Genomic DNA, 17,574 nt, shown 5'->3' on the forward strand with positions numbered 1-17,574 from the left:
GTATATACACGTCTTACTATACGTTCCATTCTATGCATCTGATGAAGTGGGCTGTAGCCCACGAAAGCTTATGCTCAAATAAATTTGTTAGTCTCTAAGGTGCCACAGGTACTCCTGTTCTTCTTAGGGAGATGGAGAACTATGGTCTCCTTTTTTGGACCACTTGATAATGAAGCAGAAAGCCTCTCTTTCCCAAACCCCAGATTTCTGGAAAGAGTAGTCTCAATTCCACACAACCATGGGGGGGGGAGGAGGAGGGGGAAGTTTTTTGTTGCTTCCTAGAATTTCCTTTAACACACAAAACTATAAGCTCCATGTCAGTTCACCACTATTGTACTCCCTTCATCCCATATTAGAAGCATGCATATTAGAAGCATGCTCTTTTCCCTAGGAAGTGCACTAGCAAAGAGAACCTATAATTTAAATAATTAGTGACGTGAATAATGGAGTGGACAGTTTGTTTATAAGATCTGTGGATGACACCAAGATGGGAGGGGTTGCAAGCATTTTGGAGGACAGCATTGGAATTCAGAAGGACCTGGATAAACTGTAGAATTGGTCCCACACTTTAGGAATGATGTGGATAAATGGTAGAGAGTTCAGAGGAGAGCAACAAAAATGATAAAAAGGTTTAGAAAACCTGACCTATGAGGAAAGGTTAAAAAACGTGGCGTGTTTTGTCTTGAGAAAAGCAGACTGAGGGAGAGCCTGACAACAGTCATCAAGTATGTTACGGTCTGTTATAAAGAGGATGATGATAACTGTTCTCCGTGTCCACTGAAGGCAGGACAAGCAGTAACGGCCTTAATCTGCAGCAAGGGAGATTTAGGCCAGATAGTAGGAAAGTTTTTAGCTGTAAGAATAGTTAAGCACTGAAACAGGGTTTTTAAAAAAAAGGGGGGGGGGGCGGTGGCGGAATCCATCACTGCAGGTTTTTAAAAACAGGTTAGACAAACACCTATCAGGTATACATGATCCTGCCTCAGCAAAAAAGGATGGACCAGATAACCGGTTGAGGTCCATTTGACCCCTACGTTTCCAAGAGACTTCTAAGGCAACATCTAGCCAGTGTACTCTGCAATCTCCCCTTCCTGTGCCACTGCCTGTTGCAAGGTAAGGCAGAGCATGGTTAGAAGTACCTGCAGGGAAGGAGCTGAGATATTCCTTCATTAATGCCTGCACCTTCTCACAGTACAGCTGGATCAGACAATTGTGGAATTCTGAGCCCGTCTCCTCCCAAACATGGATGATGTGTTCCTGTGAACATAAACACACAGTTCACGAGTTCATCAAAAAAAAAAAAAGCTTCCTCTTCCTTCAGAAAGTGATTCAATGCAGTCTATCAACAGTTGCACACTTTTCTCCACTGACCACCACTTAGGAATGTCAAAAATGGCTCTCAAGTCCCACTCACTTCCACCTCCTAACAATTATATATTTTGTTTATTTCACCTCATGTTGAACTTAGTATTCTTCATAAAATTTCAGATTCAACACTCAAGAGCAGAAGCTTGATATAGATGTGTTAAATTAGCAGCACTTTTTTCACTACAAGTTCTTACCAGGTAAGGGATAGCCAGGCTTTTAAAGCTTTCTATCAAGAAGTTGAGTACTTTGTCTCGAGGCAAGGATTCTACTTCAGGAAGGTCTTCTGTAAATATCTGCCAAACAAAATTTCTATTCAGGGACTGATTTTTAAATGTAGAGTGTAATCTCATTTTTCTGAGGCAGAGAGGTCAGAGATATTGCAACACACAAGCCCTCAAATCAAATGTGGGAGCTCTCTGAAGAATGATAGCAGCAGATTCACCCACTTGGCGCTGCTTTGTATCTGGAACGAGCAGCAACACTCTCCATTGCTTCCCTATGTATCATATAAATTGCCTATTAAAAAGTGCACTTAAGCTTGTGTTCTACCACCAGAAGCTACAGCAGAGAAGGAATGAAAAACAAGAGAGTAAGTTATAGCTGTTATTTAAAATATACCATATCAAACTGTGTGCAACCACAAAATACATGATTAATTGTAACATTACATAGGGCCCTTATTGCTGGTTACAGCAAAAGCCTCCTGTGCAGAGGGAACTGCATGGATGTGAAGCTTTAGTTGTAGTGAAACTATTCACACATACTCATCTCCAGGTAGAAGGCTATATAAGGAAACACATAGGAATGCTCTACCTACCTCCTTCCACTACCAGAAAGATAAGGTTCTTTAATATCTGCACTGAATGTAAGTGAAAAACTAGACATTGCACTGGAGTTCAATGGTAATAACTGGACTCCAATCTCTACCCAGGCTTCTGAGGACAAGGACAAACAAACAAACTGTGCTATACTAATGGTATCAATAGCCAGATGAAAGATACATCTAATGTAGCAACTCTTACCTTCAAACCATCATCAGGAAAGTCTCTGAGCACCCACGTGGAATAGAGGAACACCAAGTGCAAGTTTTCTGTGCCTGGAACAAGAACCAAAGTAATAACACTCACCACTATCTGAAGTGCCAGTTCCTGCACAAGCAGTGATTTGCATAGCAAAGTATTTTCACAACCTGAGGTGCTAGAAGTTTGATTTAAGAAAAAACAGAGCTTGAATTATAGAGAGCAAATTCTGTGCTAAGGCCCCAGTTTGCTATTCAGCTAGCTCCTGCTTGAAAAATCAAGTCAGCCAAATACTATGGTACCATTAGACTTATACAATCACAAGAAAAACAAGATCCAATGGCTGGAAACTGAAGTAACAAAATTTAGACAAAGAAGATGCTCTTTTAAAATAAAACAGAGTAATTAACTATTGGGACAACTTGCCACGGGTTGTGGTGGATTCTTCATCACTGGAAATTTTTAAGTTTTTCTAAAAAAAATATTCTCTATTTTAAACAGGAATTATTTCATGGAAGTCCTAAAGCCTATGCTATATCAGACTAGATGGTCATAACACTTCTGACCGTATAATCTCAGAGATGCCAACCTTGCTCTGAGTCTTAGGGATGTTTATGAAAAAAAGTTAGGGCGGAATAGGGAAGTTGATTGGACCTGTGCCAACTGCCAAAGTTGGGAAGCCAAATACAGACGGAGTCTGGAGTAGTGCCTAAACGCATCAAATCCATATTAGAAGCACTTCTGTGCATATCAGAGTAATAACAGTATTCAAGATGAAGTGACATTTAGTAACTAACATCAATAGCCACAACCAGGTCAGACCATGATTTTGGTCATATCTCCATGCATTTTTAAATCACCCACACCAGCCATTTTTATTAACAGTGGTGGCTGGTGAACTTTGGGGCAAGTCACTGCAGCATACCCAAACCCCCCCCCCCCCACACACACACACCCCAGCCTTGCCTACTTCCTCCCACGGCAATATCTCCCCACCCCCCCATCAGAGGTGCAACCAAAATTTTCCTGAGGGGCCACCCCCACAGAAGCATGCACATTTATATGGGATTCCTTCCTTTGCATAGTCATGACCTCTTTCTCCCCCGTGCCTCCCCACCAGAAACAGGGACCTCTGCCCCCATCTCCATCTGTGGCCATGAGCTGCCCCACTCCCCCGGTTGCGTCCTTCCATCAAAACAGGCAGAAGGGGAATATTGGCCTTAAGAAAGCTGCCCTCTTACACTACCTAGGGCCCTTCATTACCTTGGCCAGCCCAGGCCTGGACCTCCTTCCCAGGATGATCCTCCTGTCATGTACCCTCTCTTCCTCTGCCTTCTTCTGTCCCTCTGGCTTCTCTCCCACAGACTGTGCAGTAAGGGTCAGCCAGAAAACAAGCCATTGTCAGGGGGCTTGGGGAGCTGATTCATTCCCCAAACCTCATGTTGCGTGTTGCACTTTAACTGCCTTGTGTGCAATCCCTGGCGCATTCTAGGTACCGAGAGCACATTACCAGAACCCAACAGCATCCTAACCCATTCAAAATCACCACGGTTTGCTTTCTGTCAGGCCCTTACTGCACCACAGGGGCACTGGAGCAGAAAGCCCCTTGCAGCCATGGCACTACTTGTGGTGTTCATCTGAATGAGTGGTATTGAGTGTCTGATGCGTGCACACACTTTATATTATACATATAAAAAATGTGTTTGTGCAAAATTCAGAGATTTAAGCCAGAATTAGTAATTTTGTAACTAAATGTACATTGGGAGGATTACAAAAAAATACAGATGGTTGGCATCTCTGCAATTTATGAAAATTCACAAAAAATAATCTAGGTAATGAGGGTTAGAGGCATCCCTTTAAAAGAGAGATTCCCACTTACCCCTGGGTCTGCACTCACCCAAATGCTGTAGATACTGCACTGTCCTTTCATGGCCCTTCAAAGGTGAGTTGGCTTTCTTTGATTGATCCACTAGCACCTGCAGAGCTTTTAGTAGAAGTAAAAGGTCAATTCCATGGGGATTATCCTTAACTTTAGAAAGCAGCTTCCTGCATTCACTGAGAACTCGTGTTCCTGGGAGAGCAGGCCAATGAAGTGTGCTCCCCATTAGCTTAACCATTGCAGCAGAACAGGAAAAAATATTTTTATATGTCAACTTTTTGCTACACAAGCAGCTCTTGGCAAGGACATACTCTAGGCAATTAGCAGGGATAAATACTTAAGTCAAATAATTAATCAAGAGACTGCTACAATGGGTAGGCCATTCTGAAATACTGTTAAAAATGGATAAACAGACTCTTGTCAGCAAGAGATGGGTTAAGATTTATAGCAGAAGTGTGCACTCTATTCACCCCTCTTCCTTCCTCACTTACCTTTTTCATGCAGCCCTTTCTTCTCATACAGTATTATCAGCTCACTGTACTTGTGTGCCTTCTTCAGAACATGCTCACTCTCTTCTATGTGGCAGTGATTGTTCTCCAGACGTAGCAACGGTGCTACCAGAGCTACATTTGTCTGCAAACAAGGGAAGGGCATTTAGAGGTTTCAGATTCATGAACTGTGTACTCAGGTGCATAGTGTCCAACACTATAATCAAGAACACAGGAAGGGGGGGGAGATCCAGAAAAAGAGAAAATATCTTATGGCATAAGAAGTGGGATTTTAACATTTGAAAGGGAGTCCTCTACTCTGTCCATTTTACACGCAGTTTAACTTTGGAAGTCAGTGAGCAAGCAGATAACCAGTGGCCTATATACCAGCACTTCTTTACTCACTATGGAGGAGGCCAGCTGTTGAGAAACATTAACTTCAGGAGTAATGGTCTCAGACAACTGTCTCCATCTACTTAAGCACAGCAATGAGAGACAAGCATGCTTACAAATATGTAGGTATTTCTCTATACTTCAAAACAGAACATTCCTCTTTAAGGAAAGGAAACCTTGCAAATCCAGGGAACTAAACAGATACGCTTGCCAAGTTTGGTGAAGCTGTCTACTGCTAACGAAGAAATAAGATGAGATTAAATTAAGTTCCACAAAGCACTTTAGTCCATGAAGGACAGATGTTCACTTCAACAACCTCAAATGAAACTATTCCTTATCCTGTCTTCCAATTTTCCCCACCCCAAACTCCTAATGGAATTTACTTTTTATAGATTTTTATAGGCTCGCCGGTTAGGCAGGGAACTCACATGTAGGTAACACTTGAGCAAGGTGGTGTCAATGATTTGGAGCAACTTCTTTTTCGATTTGATGGTGGGTGTTCCTTCCATGAGGGGTGAGGTGCTGGACTGGTGGTCAGAGTCATTTAACTTCTTTACCAGCTGACTTCTTTTCTGCAGAACACAGAATGAGATTTTAAAAAGTTTTGATTTTTTCCCACCATCCCGCTACTACCAGTCCAAAGGAAAACAGGCCAACCTAAACCTTCTTAATTATAATGCATTACACACACCTAGCAACTGTCCCTCCGCAAGTATCTCAAGTTAGATTTACGATGCGTCCATCCATAACTCTGGAGGCATTTAAAAGATTTAATTTCTAAAACCCATAAAATTGGAAATAGTGTCCAGAGCTAAAGTGTCCCCACAAACAAAGTTCTGCCACCACCCACTTCCGCTTGCTCTGCCAACCCTCTCGTCCAGGAAAAGCCTGGGCAAATAAGTGTCGTCTGCAGTGTAATGTATTGGCCAATATATTTGTTCTCTAGTGGTCAAAGAGGAAGGGCATTACAGAACTGATGATCACTTCCTGAAAATAGCCTGCCTCCAGTCCTTCCCAGTTTATGCCAGGGAACTTTTAGCTCTAGGGCCTCAACTAATTTTACCTTCCATGATATCACACCATGACAGGAGTAGTCCCCAATGTATACTAATTTTACACCCCCAATTAATCTGAGAAGTTTACTGTTAATCTACATTAACCAAGTTTTATGAAAATTTAAGATTTGTTTAAGAAAAAAGCACAAATGTCCAGCTCCTTTTGGTGGTGTCTTTCACCATCTATCTTTAATAGGCCAGCATGTCACAAACTAGTGAGAGTAAATCTATAAATATAAAAAGTAATATTTAGTCACTACTTTTAATTAAGTAAGTCTAGGAAAGTAAACTATCAAAGTTTGTCAGCACTGTAAGTACTTTATAGAAACCAGCCAAATTATCAGCTGGTATAGCTCCACTGATTCCATGCTAGCTGAAGTTCTGGTTTTTAATCTTTACCAAACTTTCTTGACCCTATAAATCCCTATGTAGTTAGGCTTTTTAGCTATCAACCCAAGTTATTGACAGTACGTTTACATTAAACTGCTAAAATGCACTTCTGACCAGGTGTAAAATCATAAGAAACAGTTACTTACTGCAACTATGGTTCTTCGAGAGGTGATGCAGGTATGTATTCCACTTCAGCTCCAGTGTACTAGGTGCACGTACATACCTGAAAATTTTGCCTAGTAGTACCCATAGAGGGCAGCACTCACACTTTGTGGCCATAGGAACACACTCCCCCAACCCCCCAGCTATATGAGACAGCACTGCCTCAATTCCCCTCAGTTCCTTTGCACCAAATATTCAGAGACTAGAGTCCAATGCAGAGGGGATGGAGGGTGGGTTATGGAATGCATGTCTGTATCATATATTGAAGAACCACAGTTACAGTAAACATTTCTTCTTCTTTGAGTAGATACGCCTGAGATACCTCCTTGCCTGAGGAGGTTGTGAAGGCTAGGACTATAACAGGATTTAAAAGAGAGCTAGCTAAATTCTTGGAGGTTAAGTCCATTAATGGCTATTAGCCAGGATGGGTAAGGAATGGTGTCCCTAGCCTCTGTTTGTCAGAGGGTGGAGATGGATGGCAGGAGAGAGATCACTTGATCATTACCTGTTAGGTTCACTCCCTCTGGGCCACCTGGCATTGGTCACTGTCGGCAGACAGGATACAGGGCTGGATGGACCTTTGGTCTGACCCAGTATGGACATTATGTTCTTATACAGCTGTGTATTCAACTTAGCTGCCTCACAAGCAGTATCCACCCCCAGGAGGCAGGGCTCAGAATCTACCTAAACAAGAATCACCCTATCAAAACTTGCATCCACCTGGATGGCATAAAGGTTCATAAATGTATGGATGACCATGTAAAAGCCCTGTAAATGTCCACTGTTGAGACGTCACTGAGGAATGCTATCAATGTTCCTTGTGCTCTCATAGAACAAGCTCACATCTCCTGAGGAGGCACAGCTGAAGCTATTTAATGTGAAGCCTTGATCAAGGATGTTATCCATTTAGAGATAATCTGAAGAGACTGCTTGCCCCTCCATACAATCTGCATAAGACAAACAGGTAAAGGGAAGCACAAAACGGTTTATTCCTGTTCAGACAGAAGGCTAGACATCACCTGACATCCAATGTGTCAAGACGCTGCTCCTCCGGAGATGACTACAGCTTAGGAAAGAAAAGAGGTAAATATACTGCCTGGTTCAAATGGAACTGACAAAATGTTGGATGTAGTCATAAAAAGTCACTTTGTCCTTACAGAATTGAAAATAAGGAGGCTCTACCATCAGGGAGTCTGCAACTCTCAAACTCTCCTTGCAGATGTTAATTGCTATCAGAAATCAGCCTTCTGACACAAAAACAAAAAGGCAAGATGCCAGGGGCTCAAATGGAGGTCTCATTAAAGCCACTAGGACCATTTTATGGTCCCATAGAGGACCAAGCTCATGGACTGGAAGATGGAGACGAAGCCTTATAAGAATCTTGCTATCATGGCATTGGAGAAGACTGATCTTCCCTGAGTGGAGGGATGAAATGCTGATATTTCTGCCAGAGGTACTCCCAACAAACCAAGCGCAATGCCTGAAGGTGCAGCACGTACTCCAAGCTGGCTCCTATTCAAGACATGGTCAGTTGAATTTTGAGGGCTGATGAGCACACCAAAAACTGCTTCCATTTAGCTGAATAGGCCATTCCGGTAGAGGGCTTTCATCTGTTGATTAGGATCTGTTCAACAGCTGCCAAATACCACACTTTCTCCTCATTCAGCAATGAAGCAGCCAAACTGGGAGATGCAGGGAGTTGAGTACAGAATCATAGACTCATAGGACTGGAAGGAACCTTGAGAGGTCATTTAATCCTGTCCCATGCTCTTATAGCAGGACCTAGTATTATCTAGACCAGTGATTCCCAAACTTGTTCCACCACTTGTGCAGGGAAAGCCCCTGGCGGGCCCAGCCGGTTTGCATACCTGCCACGTCCGCAGGTTCGGCTGATCGCGGCTCCCAGTGGCTGCGGTTCACTGTTCCAGGCCAATGGGAGCTGCTGGAAGTGGTGGCCAGTACGTCCCTTGGCTCGCGCCGCTTCCAGCAGCTCCCATTGGCCTGGAGCAGCGAAGCACGGCCTCTGGGAGTCGCAATCAGCCGAATCTGCGAACGTGACAGGTACACAAACCGGCCGGGCCTGCCAGGGGCTTTCCCTGCACAAGCAGCGGAAGAAGTTTGGGAACCACTGGTCTAGACCATCTGACAGGTGTTTGTCTAACCTGCTCTTTAAAAACTCCAGTGATGGAGATGCCACAATCTCCCTAGACAATTTATTCCAGTGCTTAACTATCCTGACAGTAGGAAGTTTTTCCTAATGTCCAACCTAAACTGCCCTTGCTGCAATTTAACATAACATAAGAACGGCCACACTGGGTCAGACCAAAGGTCCATCTAGCCCAGTATCCTGTCTTCTGACAGTGGCCAATGCCAAGTGCCCCAGAGGGAATGAACAGAGCAGACAATCAGCGAGTGATCCATTCCCTGTCGCCCATTCCCAGCTTCTGGCAAACAGAGGCTAGGGACACCATCCCTGCCCATCCTGGCTAATAGCCATAGAATATCAGGGTTGGAAGGGACCTCAGGAGGTCATCTAGTCCAACCCCCTGCTCAAAGCAGGACAAATCCCCAACTAAATCATCCCAGCCAGGGCTTCATCAAGCCTGACCTTAAAAATCTCTAAGGAAGGAGATTCTACCAGCTCCCTAGATAACCCATTCCAGTGCTTTACCACCCTCCTAGTGAAATAATTTTTCCTAATATCCAACCACTGAAAACAGTCTAGTTCCATCCTCTTTAGGAACCCCCTTTGAGGTACACCTCTACCCCGATATAACACAAATTCAGATATAACATGGTAAAGCAGTGCTCCGGGGGGCGGGCTGCGCATTCCGGCAGATCAAAGCAAGTTCAATATAACACAGTTTCACCTATAATGCGGTAAGATTTTTTGGCTCTCAAAGACAGCGGTATATCGAGGTAGAGGTGTGGTTGAAAGCAGCTATCAAATCCCTCCTCGTTCTTCTCTTCTGCAGACTAAACAATCCCAGTTCCCTCAGCCTCTCCTCATAAGTCATGTGCTCCAGCCCCCTAATCATTTTTGTTGCCCTCCGCTGGATTCTTTCCAATTTTTCCAAATCCTTCTTGTAGTGTGGGGTCCAAAACTGGACACAGTACTCCAGATGAGGCCTCACCAATGCTGAATAGAGGGGAATGATCATGTCCCTCTATCTGCTGGCAATGCCCCTACTTATACAGCCCAAAATGCCATTAGCCTTCTTGGCAACAAGGGTACACTGTTGACTCATATCCAGCTTCTCATCCACTGTAACCCCTAGGTCCTTTTCTGCAGAACTGCTGCCTCATGTTGCAGTGCATGGGATTCTTCCATCCTAACCTCCATGAATTTATCTAGTTCCTTTTTGAATCCTGTTATAGTCTTGGCCTTACCAGAGGATGTTGTGAAGGAGTTCCACAGGTTGACTGTGCTTCGTGTGACGAAATTCTTCCTTTTGTTTGTTTTAGAACTGCTGCTTATTAATTTCATTTGGTGACCCCTAGTTGGTGTGTTATGAGAAGGAGTAAATAACACTTCCCTATTTAACACTTCCTTTCTCCAAACCAGTCATGTTTTTATAGACCTACTATCATATCCCCCCTTAATAATCTCTTTTCCAAGCTGAGAAGTCCCAGTCTTATTAATCTCTCCTCACACAGAAGCCGTTTCATACTCCTAATCGTTTTGTTGCCCTTTTCTGAATCTTTTCCAATTCCAATATACTGTATCTTTTTAGAGATGGGCGACCACATCTGGATGCAGTATTCAAGATGTGGGTATACCATGGATTTATACAGAAGCAATAGGATATTTTCTCTCTTATCTATCCCCTTCTTAATGACTCCCCACATTTTGCTAGGTTTTTTGACTGCTGCTGCACATTGAGTGGATGTTTTCAGAGAACTATCCACAATGACTCCAAGATCTCTTTCTTGAGTGATAACAGCTACTTTAGACCCCCATCATTTTATATGTGTAGTTGGGGTTAGGTTTTCCCATGTGCATTATTTTGAACTTAACATTGAATTTCATCTGCCATTTTGTTGCCCAGTCACCCAGTTTTGAGAGATCCTTTTGTAGCAATTCGCAGTCTGCCTGGGATTTAACTATCTGCAAATATTGTCCCCTCACTGTTTACCCCTTTTTCCAGATCATTTGTGAGTATGTTGAACAGGACTGGTCCCAGTACAGACCCCTGGGGGACACCACTATTTACTTCTCTCTATTCTGAAAACTGACCATTTATTCCCACCCTTTGTTTCCTATCTTTTAACCAGTTACCAATCCATAAGAGGACCTATCCCATGACAGTTTAAATTAAGCCCATTGCTTCTTGTCCTATCCTCAGAGGTTAACAAGAACCATTTTTCTCCCTCCTCCTTGTAACAACCATTTATGTACTTGAAAACTATTACGTCTCCCCTCTCAGTCTTCTCTTCTCCAGACTAAAACCCAAATTTTTTCAATCTTCCCTCATAGGTCATGTTATCTAGACCTTTAATCATTCTTGTTGCTCTTCTCTGGACTTTCTCCAATTTGTCCCCATTTTTCCTGAAATGTGGTGCCCAGAACTGGACACAATACTCCAATTGAGACTGAGTCAGCGTGGAGTAGAGCGGAAGAATTACCTTCATGTCCTGCTTACAACACTCCTGCTAATGCATCCCAGAATGATATTTGCATTTGGGGGGGGGGGGGAAAGAGGACAACAGTGTTACGCTGTTGACTCATTTAGCTTGTGGTCCATTATGACCCCCAGAAACCTTTCTGCAGTACACCTTCCTAGGCAGTCATTTCCCATTTTGTATGTGTGCAACTGATTGTTCCTGCCTAAGTGCAGTACTTTGCATGTCTTTATTGAATTTCATCCTATTTACTTCAGACCATTTCTCCAGTTTGTCCAGATCGTTTTGAATTTTAATCCTATCCTCAAAAGCACTTGCAACCCCTCCCAACTTGGTAACGTCTACAAACTTTATAAGTGTACGCTGTATGCTGTTATCTAAATCATTAATGAAGATATTGAACAGAACCAGACCTAAAACTGATCCCTGCTAGACCCCACTCATTATGCCCTTCCAGCTTGACTGTGAACCAATGATAACTGGTTGGAAAACCATTCCCAGAAAGTAGTTCTGCACCCACCTTATAGAAGCTCCATCTAGGTTGTATTTTCCTACCTTGTTTACGAGGTCAAGAGAGACAGTATCAAAGGCCTTAATAAAGTCAAGATATACCACGTCTACCTCTTCCTCCCTATCTACAAGACTTATTACCCTGTCAAAGAAAGCTATTTGGTTGGTAAGGTGTGATCATGATTCTGTGAGAGTAGGACGGGATGGAGGAGAAGGGGTATGGGAGGCTGAACTGACAGTGCAAGAAAGTTGGAGAACCAGCACTGTCTCGGCCACGCCGGAGCTATGAGAATGAGCTTGGCCAGGTCCACCTTTAGCTTGAGGATAACCTCTGGGATGAGCAGGATCAGGGAAAAGCATACAAAAGAGAACTGCCAGCTGAGATGGAAAGCATCAGACACGGAGCCCAGATTGAGGCTCCCTTAGAGAAAACAACAGATGTTTCCTTTCTCCCTTGTAGCAAACAGATTGATCATCGGAATGCCCCAAGCTGCAAAGATAGTCACTAAGGCAAGTATCTTCCGGGTTATTTGACTCAGGGAAGAATACCTGCTGAGATGGTGAGTAAGATGATTCTGGACCCCAAGTAAGTGGTCAGTTATCAGAATAATACTCTCCTTAATGCAGAACTGCCAAAAGCTGATTGCCTCTTGGCATAGCATCCTGGAGAATGTTCCCCCTTGTTTGTTAACATAATAGTGACAATACCACCACGATGATGTATGTGAACCACTAAGTCAGGAGTTCTCAAACTGGGGGTTGGGACCGCTTAGGTGGTCACGAGGTTATTACATGGGGTGGGTCGCGAGCTGTCAGCCTCCACCCCAAACCCCACTTCACCTCCAGCATTTATAATGGTTTTAAATATATTTAAAAGTGTTTTTAATTTATAAATCATACTCAGAGGCTTGCTATTTGAAAGGGGTCACCAGTACAAAAGTTTGAGAACCACTGCACTAAGCCTCTATAATGGTCCAGAAAAGCATGGCATGCATTATAGATGGCCCAAAGCTCCAGCACATTGATAGGCAGTGGATTCCTGCTCCAACCTCAGACCTTGAACTTGCAGCAATCCTAGATGCACTCCCCAGCCCATCAGGGAGACATGAGTGACAACCGTTTTGTTGGTAAGGGCCGGATGAAGGGAATGCCCTGATAAACACTCTTGGAAAGCATCAAGCACTGCACTGAGTCCAGGACCAATGGAGGGAGATGGACCAATCTGTCCAAAGAGTGAACAATCTGTCAGTAAGCTGTTCTGAGCTACTTTTGACGGGGGCGAAGACACAACCTTGCAAACTGGACCACCTGTGTGTAAGCAGACACACAGCTCAAGAGCCTCAGGCACATCCAGGCTGACATCGCTGACTGAGAAACAGGTGGCAAATCACCTAAAAGTGATCAGTCAGCAAAAATGCTCTGAAACTTGTAATCTATTAGGGTCCCAATTTTCTGAGTGAACACCAAAGATGACTTCCTGGCATTTAGGATGAGACCAGAAGGTCTAACAAGCGCAGTGTAGTGTTGACATAAGAAAGGATTTCCTCGCTGGACTTGCCTCTTAGTAGCCAATTATTCAAATATGGGGAGATGTGGATTCTTTACCTCCTGAGGTATGCAGTCACCACAACCATGCATTTGGTAAAAACACCTGAAGAGAGAATGAAGGGAAACACCATATACTGAAAATGGAGCTCTGCTTCGACTAATCGAAGGAATTTTCTGTGGCTCAGTAGAATTGCCACAGGAAAGCAGGTATCCTGAAGGTCCTTAACAGCAAGCCAGTCATTCTGAGACAACACGGGGAAGATGGTCGATAGTGACCATTGAGAACCTCAAGTATCTGATACTTGTCAAGGCCACAAATATCAAGAATGGGTCTTACCTCTCCCTTGGATATGGGCACCAGAGAGTACTGGGAATAGAAGCCCTGACCCCAGTGTTCTAGGAGAACCCGCTTCACTGCTCCCAAAGCCAGTAGAGCATCTTGTGAGAGGGATCCCTGAAGAGGGGGTGGGGGGGAATGGAAGGAACTGGATGGCATAGCCCAATCTGATTATGCTTAGGACCCAGCTGTGATCGAGTCCCAAGCATTGTGAAAGCGAGCCAGCCTGTCCCCAAATCAGAGGACAGGGAGAAGGGAGCAATGACCAGAACACTGTCCCAGACCAAGGAGTCAAAATGGGTCGTTGGGGGATGCCTGGGGAAGGCACGTGGACTGGCCAAACCCCTGAGCCAAATGCCTCTTCCTCTGGGACCTATGCCACTTTCTGGGGTAACCCCACTGTCTTGGAGGAAGGAAAGGCTGACCAAGTTTGTGCGGCAGACAATACTGCTGCTGCTGATCACTGAAGTGGTGCTTCTGCACTGCCAGTGTGTACACCCCCAAAGAACGTAATGTATCCCTAAAGTCCTTGAAGGAATGCAGTCATCCATTTTGTCCAAAAAAAGCACTAGGCCACCAAAAGGCAAATCCCCTATGGCTTGTTGCACATCAGGAGTAGTGCCCAAATTCTGCAGCCGAGACACCCTTCTCATGGTCACCGCTGAGGCCACTCTGGCCAAAGTAGCCACAACATTCAGCATGGACTCCAACAAAGTCTTAGCCACCCAGCATCGTTCAGTGATAAAGGCCAAAAATTCCTCTCTCAAGGCTTCAGGCAGCTGGCCTGCAATCTTAGACACAGCCGTCCAGTTCACAAAAATCATATTTGGACAGCAATGGCTGCTGATTAGCAACACACATCTGCAAGGAAGAGAAGGTGTAAATCTTCCTACCCATCAGGTCCATTTGTTTAGAGCAGCGGTCCCCAACCTTTTTGGCACCAGGGACCGGTTTCGTAGAAAAAAAAATTTCCGCAGACCTGTGGGATGGTTTTGGGACGATTCAAGCGCATTACATTTATTTTTGTACTTTTATTTCTATTATTATGGTAATATATAATGAAATAATTATACAACTGACCATAATGCAGAATTAGTGGGAACCCTGCCCCCTATCTGACCCCTACCCACTTCCTGCCCCCCCGACTGCCCGCCCCCCTCAGAATCCCCGACCCATCCTGCTCCTTGTCCCCTCACCATCCCCCAGAGACCCCCACCACCCTGGGACCCCACCCCTGCTCCCTGTCCCCTGACTGCCCCCCCCACTGAGTCCTGACAGACCCCCCCGGAACACCCACAATCCAACCCCCCCCATTCCCTGCCCCGACGGCCCCCCCCCAACCTCCGCCCCCTCTCTTTGCCCTGACTGTCCCCAGGACTCCCTGCCCCTTAGCCAACCCCCCTGGCCCCAGCCTCTTACCCCCTGCTCCCTCCTCACCCGGAGCCTCGCCGGAACAGCAGCAGCGTGCCTCCAGCGGGGCCTGAGCTCCGTCCCGCTCAGAGCCGCGTGGTGAGGGGGCGGGGCTGGGAGCTCCACACCGAGCGGAGGCAGCTGAGCTCAGCCTGGAGCTCGCAGCCCCGCCCCCTCACCACGCGGCTCTGAGGGGGCGGGGCTCAGGTGCCCCGCCGGAGACACGCCGCTTGATGTGCTAGGGGTCGGTTTGCGGCCCGGTTCCTAACAGGCCGCGGACCAGTACCGGTCCGCGGGTTGGGGACCCCTGGTTTAGAGTCCTTATGCCTGGGAGTGGACTTAAATCTGCCCTGCCGAGCTCTATCATTCATTGCAGTTACGACCAGGGAATTTGGGGCCGGATAAGAGTAAAAACTCTCAAATCCCTGCACCAGTATGAAATAGTACTTCTCCATGTGCTCTGCAGTTGGTGCTATCAAAGCCAGCATGTTTCAGAGAACATTAGCAGGCTCTCAGAGGACATCATTAATATAGAGGGTGACCCTCCCAGGGGCAGACAGCTGCAGGATATCCAACAGCTTATGGGTATTTGCCTGCAGGAACTCTGCTTGAATAGCTAGGGAAGCAGCCACACATCACAAGAGGCCCTGGTAGGTCTTGAAATCCTCTGGTACCGAAGGAGAGGAAGAACTAGGCACCATGGAATTGTCCAGGGACGAAGATGAAGCAGTTAACCGTGCCCGAGATGGATCCAGCTCCAGGACTGATGGACCTGGACAACTCTGGAGGCTTTGTGCCGGGAAGACTCCACCAGTGCCTGGGCCTGTCACAGGTACAGACCTGCCCAGTGATTTTGTTTTAGAACAAGATGAAGAGTTGTACCTCTGCAAGCAAGAAGTGTCCCAGATTGCATGGAAGCCACTGGTAGAGACAGGGTATTAGTAGCTAAAGCACAGCAAGCACCGTGCATGAGGATCGTTGGAGATTGCTCCTCTGCACAGTGTTTAAATCCTGGTGAGACCACTACCAGAAAAATACTTAAACGAAAGCTAACACTAATTAACTATATAACTAAAAAAGTCACTAAGAAATAGAGGTTCCAAGGCTGGACGTCTGTGTGGTTCCTGACTCCAGCCAAAGGCGGTAAGAAGGAACTGAGGAAAGTCAAGGTGGTGCCATCCTCTCATATAGCCAGGGGAGGGACTATGGACATGTGGCACAAGCCCCATCACCACTCTACAGGTACTGTTAGGCAAAATTCTCCAGCGCCGGTGTACTGTGCAAACATAAAACTAAGTGGAATACACTGTTACATCTACTCAAAGATCTGAAAACTACCCTGTAAATTCATTATATTGCAACTAAACTCATCAATTGATTCTCATCCCAGCATGTCTCCTAGTCCCAAGAAAACAGATGAGCTTTGCAGCATTAATTTGACTATCAGAATGCTCACTTAATAGCTCTCTTGTCCATTGCTTTAGTCCTATGTTACACAAATATCTAACAATAATTTTCAGACATATTAAAACCATCTATTTTTGGCTCCCCAGAAAGATTCAGTGTGTATTTTTTTAAAATGTTTACTGCCAACTTGTTCACTGTAATAAAGGTAAATAAATCTTCATGTAAAAGCAGCAAAGAGTCCTGTGGCACCTTATAGACTAACAGACATATAGGAGCATGAGCTTTCGTGGGTGAATACCCACTTTGTCTTAATAAATATGTTCATATTTATTAAGAAATCCAAAAAAGGGCCAATTTGACATTTGAATGTTGTAAAGTTAAGAAAAAAAAGTGAAGGAAACCCTCAAAATAGCGAGCATGAATGGAGACTTTTTTTAAAAGCTAGAGGCATTAAACAGCGTTCCAATTTCTTAAAATCAACAAAGAAGTTTAATTTTTATTCAGCAAAAATATAAGTAGAGACACGAGCTATCCATTCAGTCTATTATGCAGAAGGCTTCAAGGGAGAGAATAGTATAGTAGTCCATGGGAACCAGTGAGAGGGAAAGCATAGCTACCAGATACATTTGGGGTATGCTCCAAATCCAGCACTGTATTCTTCTGACACATCTCCCTGCTATGCAATGCCCCCTTACTGAAGTCACCGGGTCAGGGCTGGGCATCAGAAGCCAAATTCCCTAGAGATACATATTAACAGCATTTACCTGAGTTAGATAGTCTATGAGTGCTAAGTGTGCTTTCTCCAGCTCAGCCCCAGAGAGCACAGGCAGAGGATTAGGATACTGCAATTGTTTCCTGTAATCAGTGGGCAGCAAGTCAGGATACAGACCCATCACATGAGTGGGATCTAAGCAAAAAAACAAACGGTATTTGTAAGTTTCATAGCATCTTGTTTTTCAAAATACCAGTATTATATAGCTTTCCA

The 17,574-nt window shown here is 44.8% G+C and overlaps 1 protein-coding gene across 2 annotated transcripts in view; it reads right to left on the reverse strand.

Annotated features, from left to right (window-relative positions):
* Positions 1-17,574, reverse strand: part of VPS39 (VPS39 subunit of HOPS complex) — a 42,265-nt gene that overhangs the window by 9,368 nt on the left and 15,323 nt on the right. For both annotated transcript variants that reach the window (XM_045014821.1, XM_045014820.1), the window contains 7 exons: positions 17,354-17,496; positions 5,576-5,719; positions 4,758-4,899; positions 4,285-4,371; positions 2,391-2,464; positions 1,563-1,661; positions 1,140-1,257 (listed from right to left, as the gene is read on the reverse strand). In XM_045014821.1, the coding sequence (XP_044870756.1) occupies positions 1,140-1,257; positions 1,563-1,661; positions 2,391-2,464; positions 4,285-4,371; positions 4,758-4,899; positions 5,576-5,719; positions 17,354-17,496 (807 nt within the window). The remainder of the gene's footprint in view (positions 1-1,139; positions 1,258-1,562; positions 1,662-2,390; positions 2,465-4,284; positions 4,372-4,757; positions 4,900-5,575; positions 5,720-17,353; positions 17,497-17,574) is intronic.

Source organism: Mauremys mutica, chromosome 4 (genome assembly GCF_020497125.1).
Source record: "Mauremys mutica isolate MM-2020 ecotype Southern chromosome 4, ASM2049712v1, whole genome shotgun sequence".
In the NCBI taxonomy this organism is placed as follows: domain Eukaryota; kingdom Metazoa; phylum Chordata; order Testudines; family Geoemydidae; genus Mauremys; species Mauremys mutica.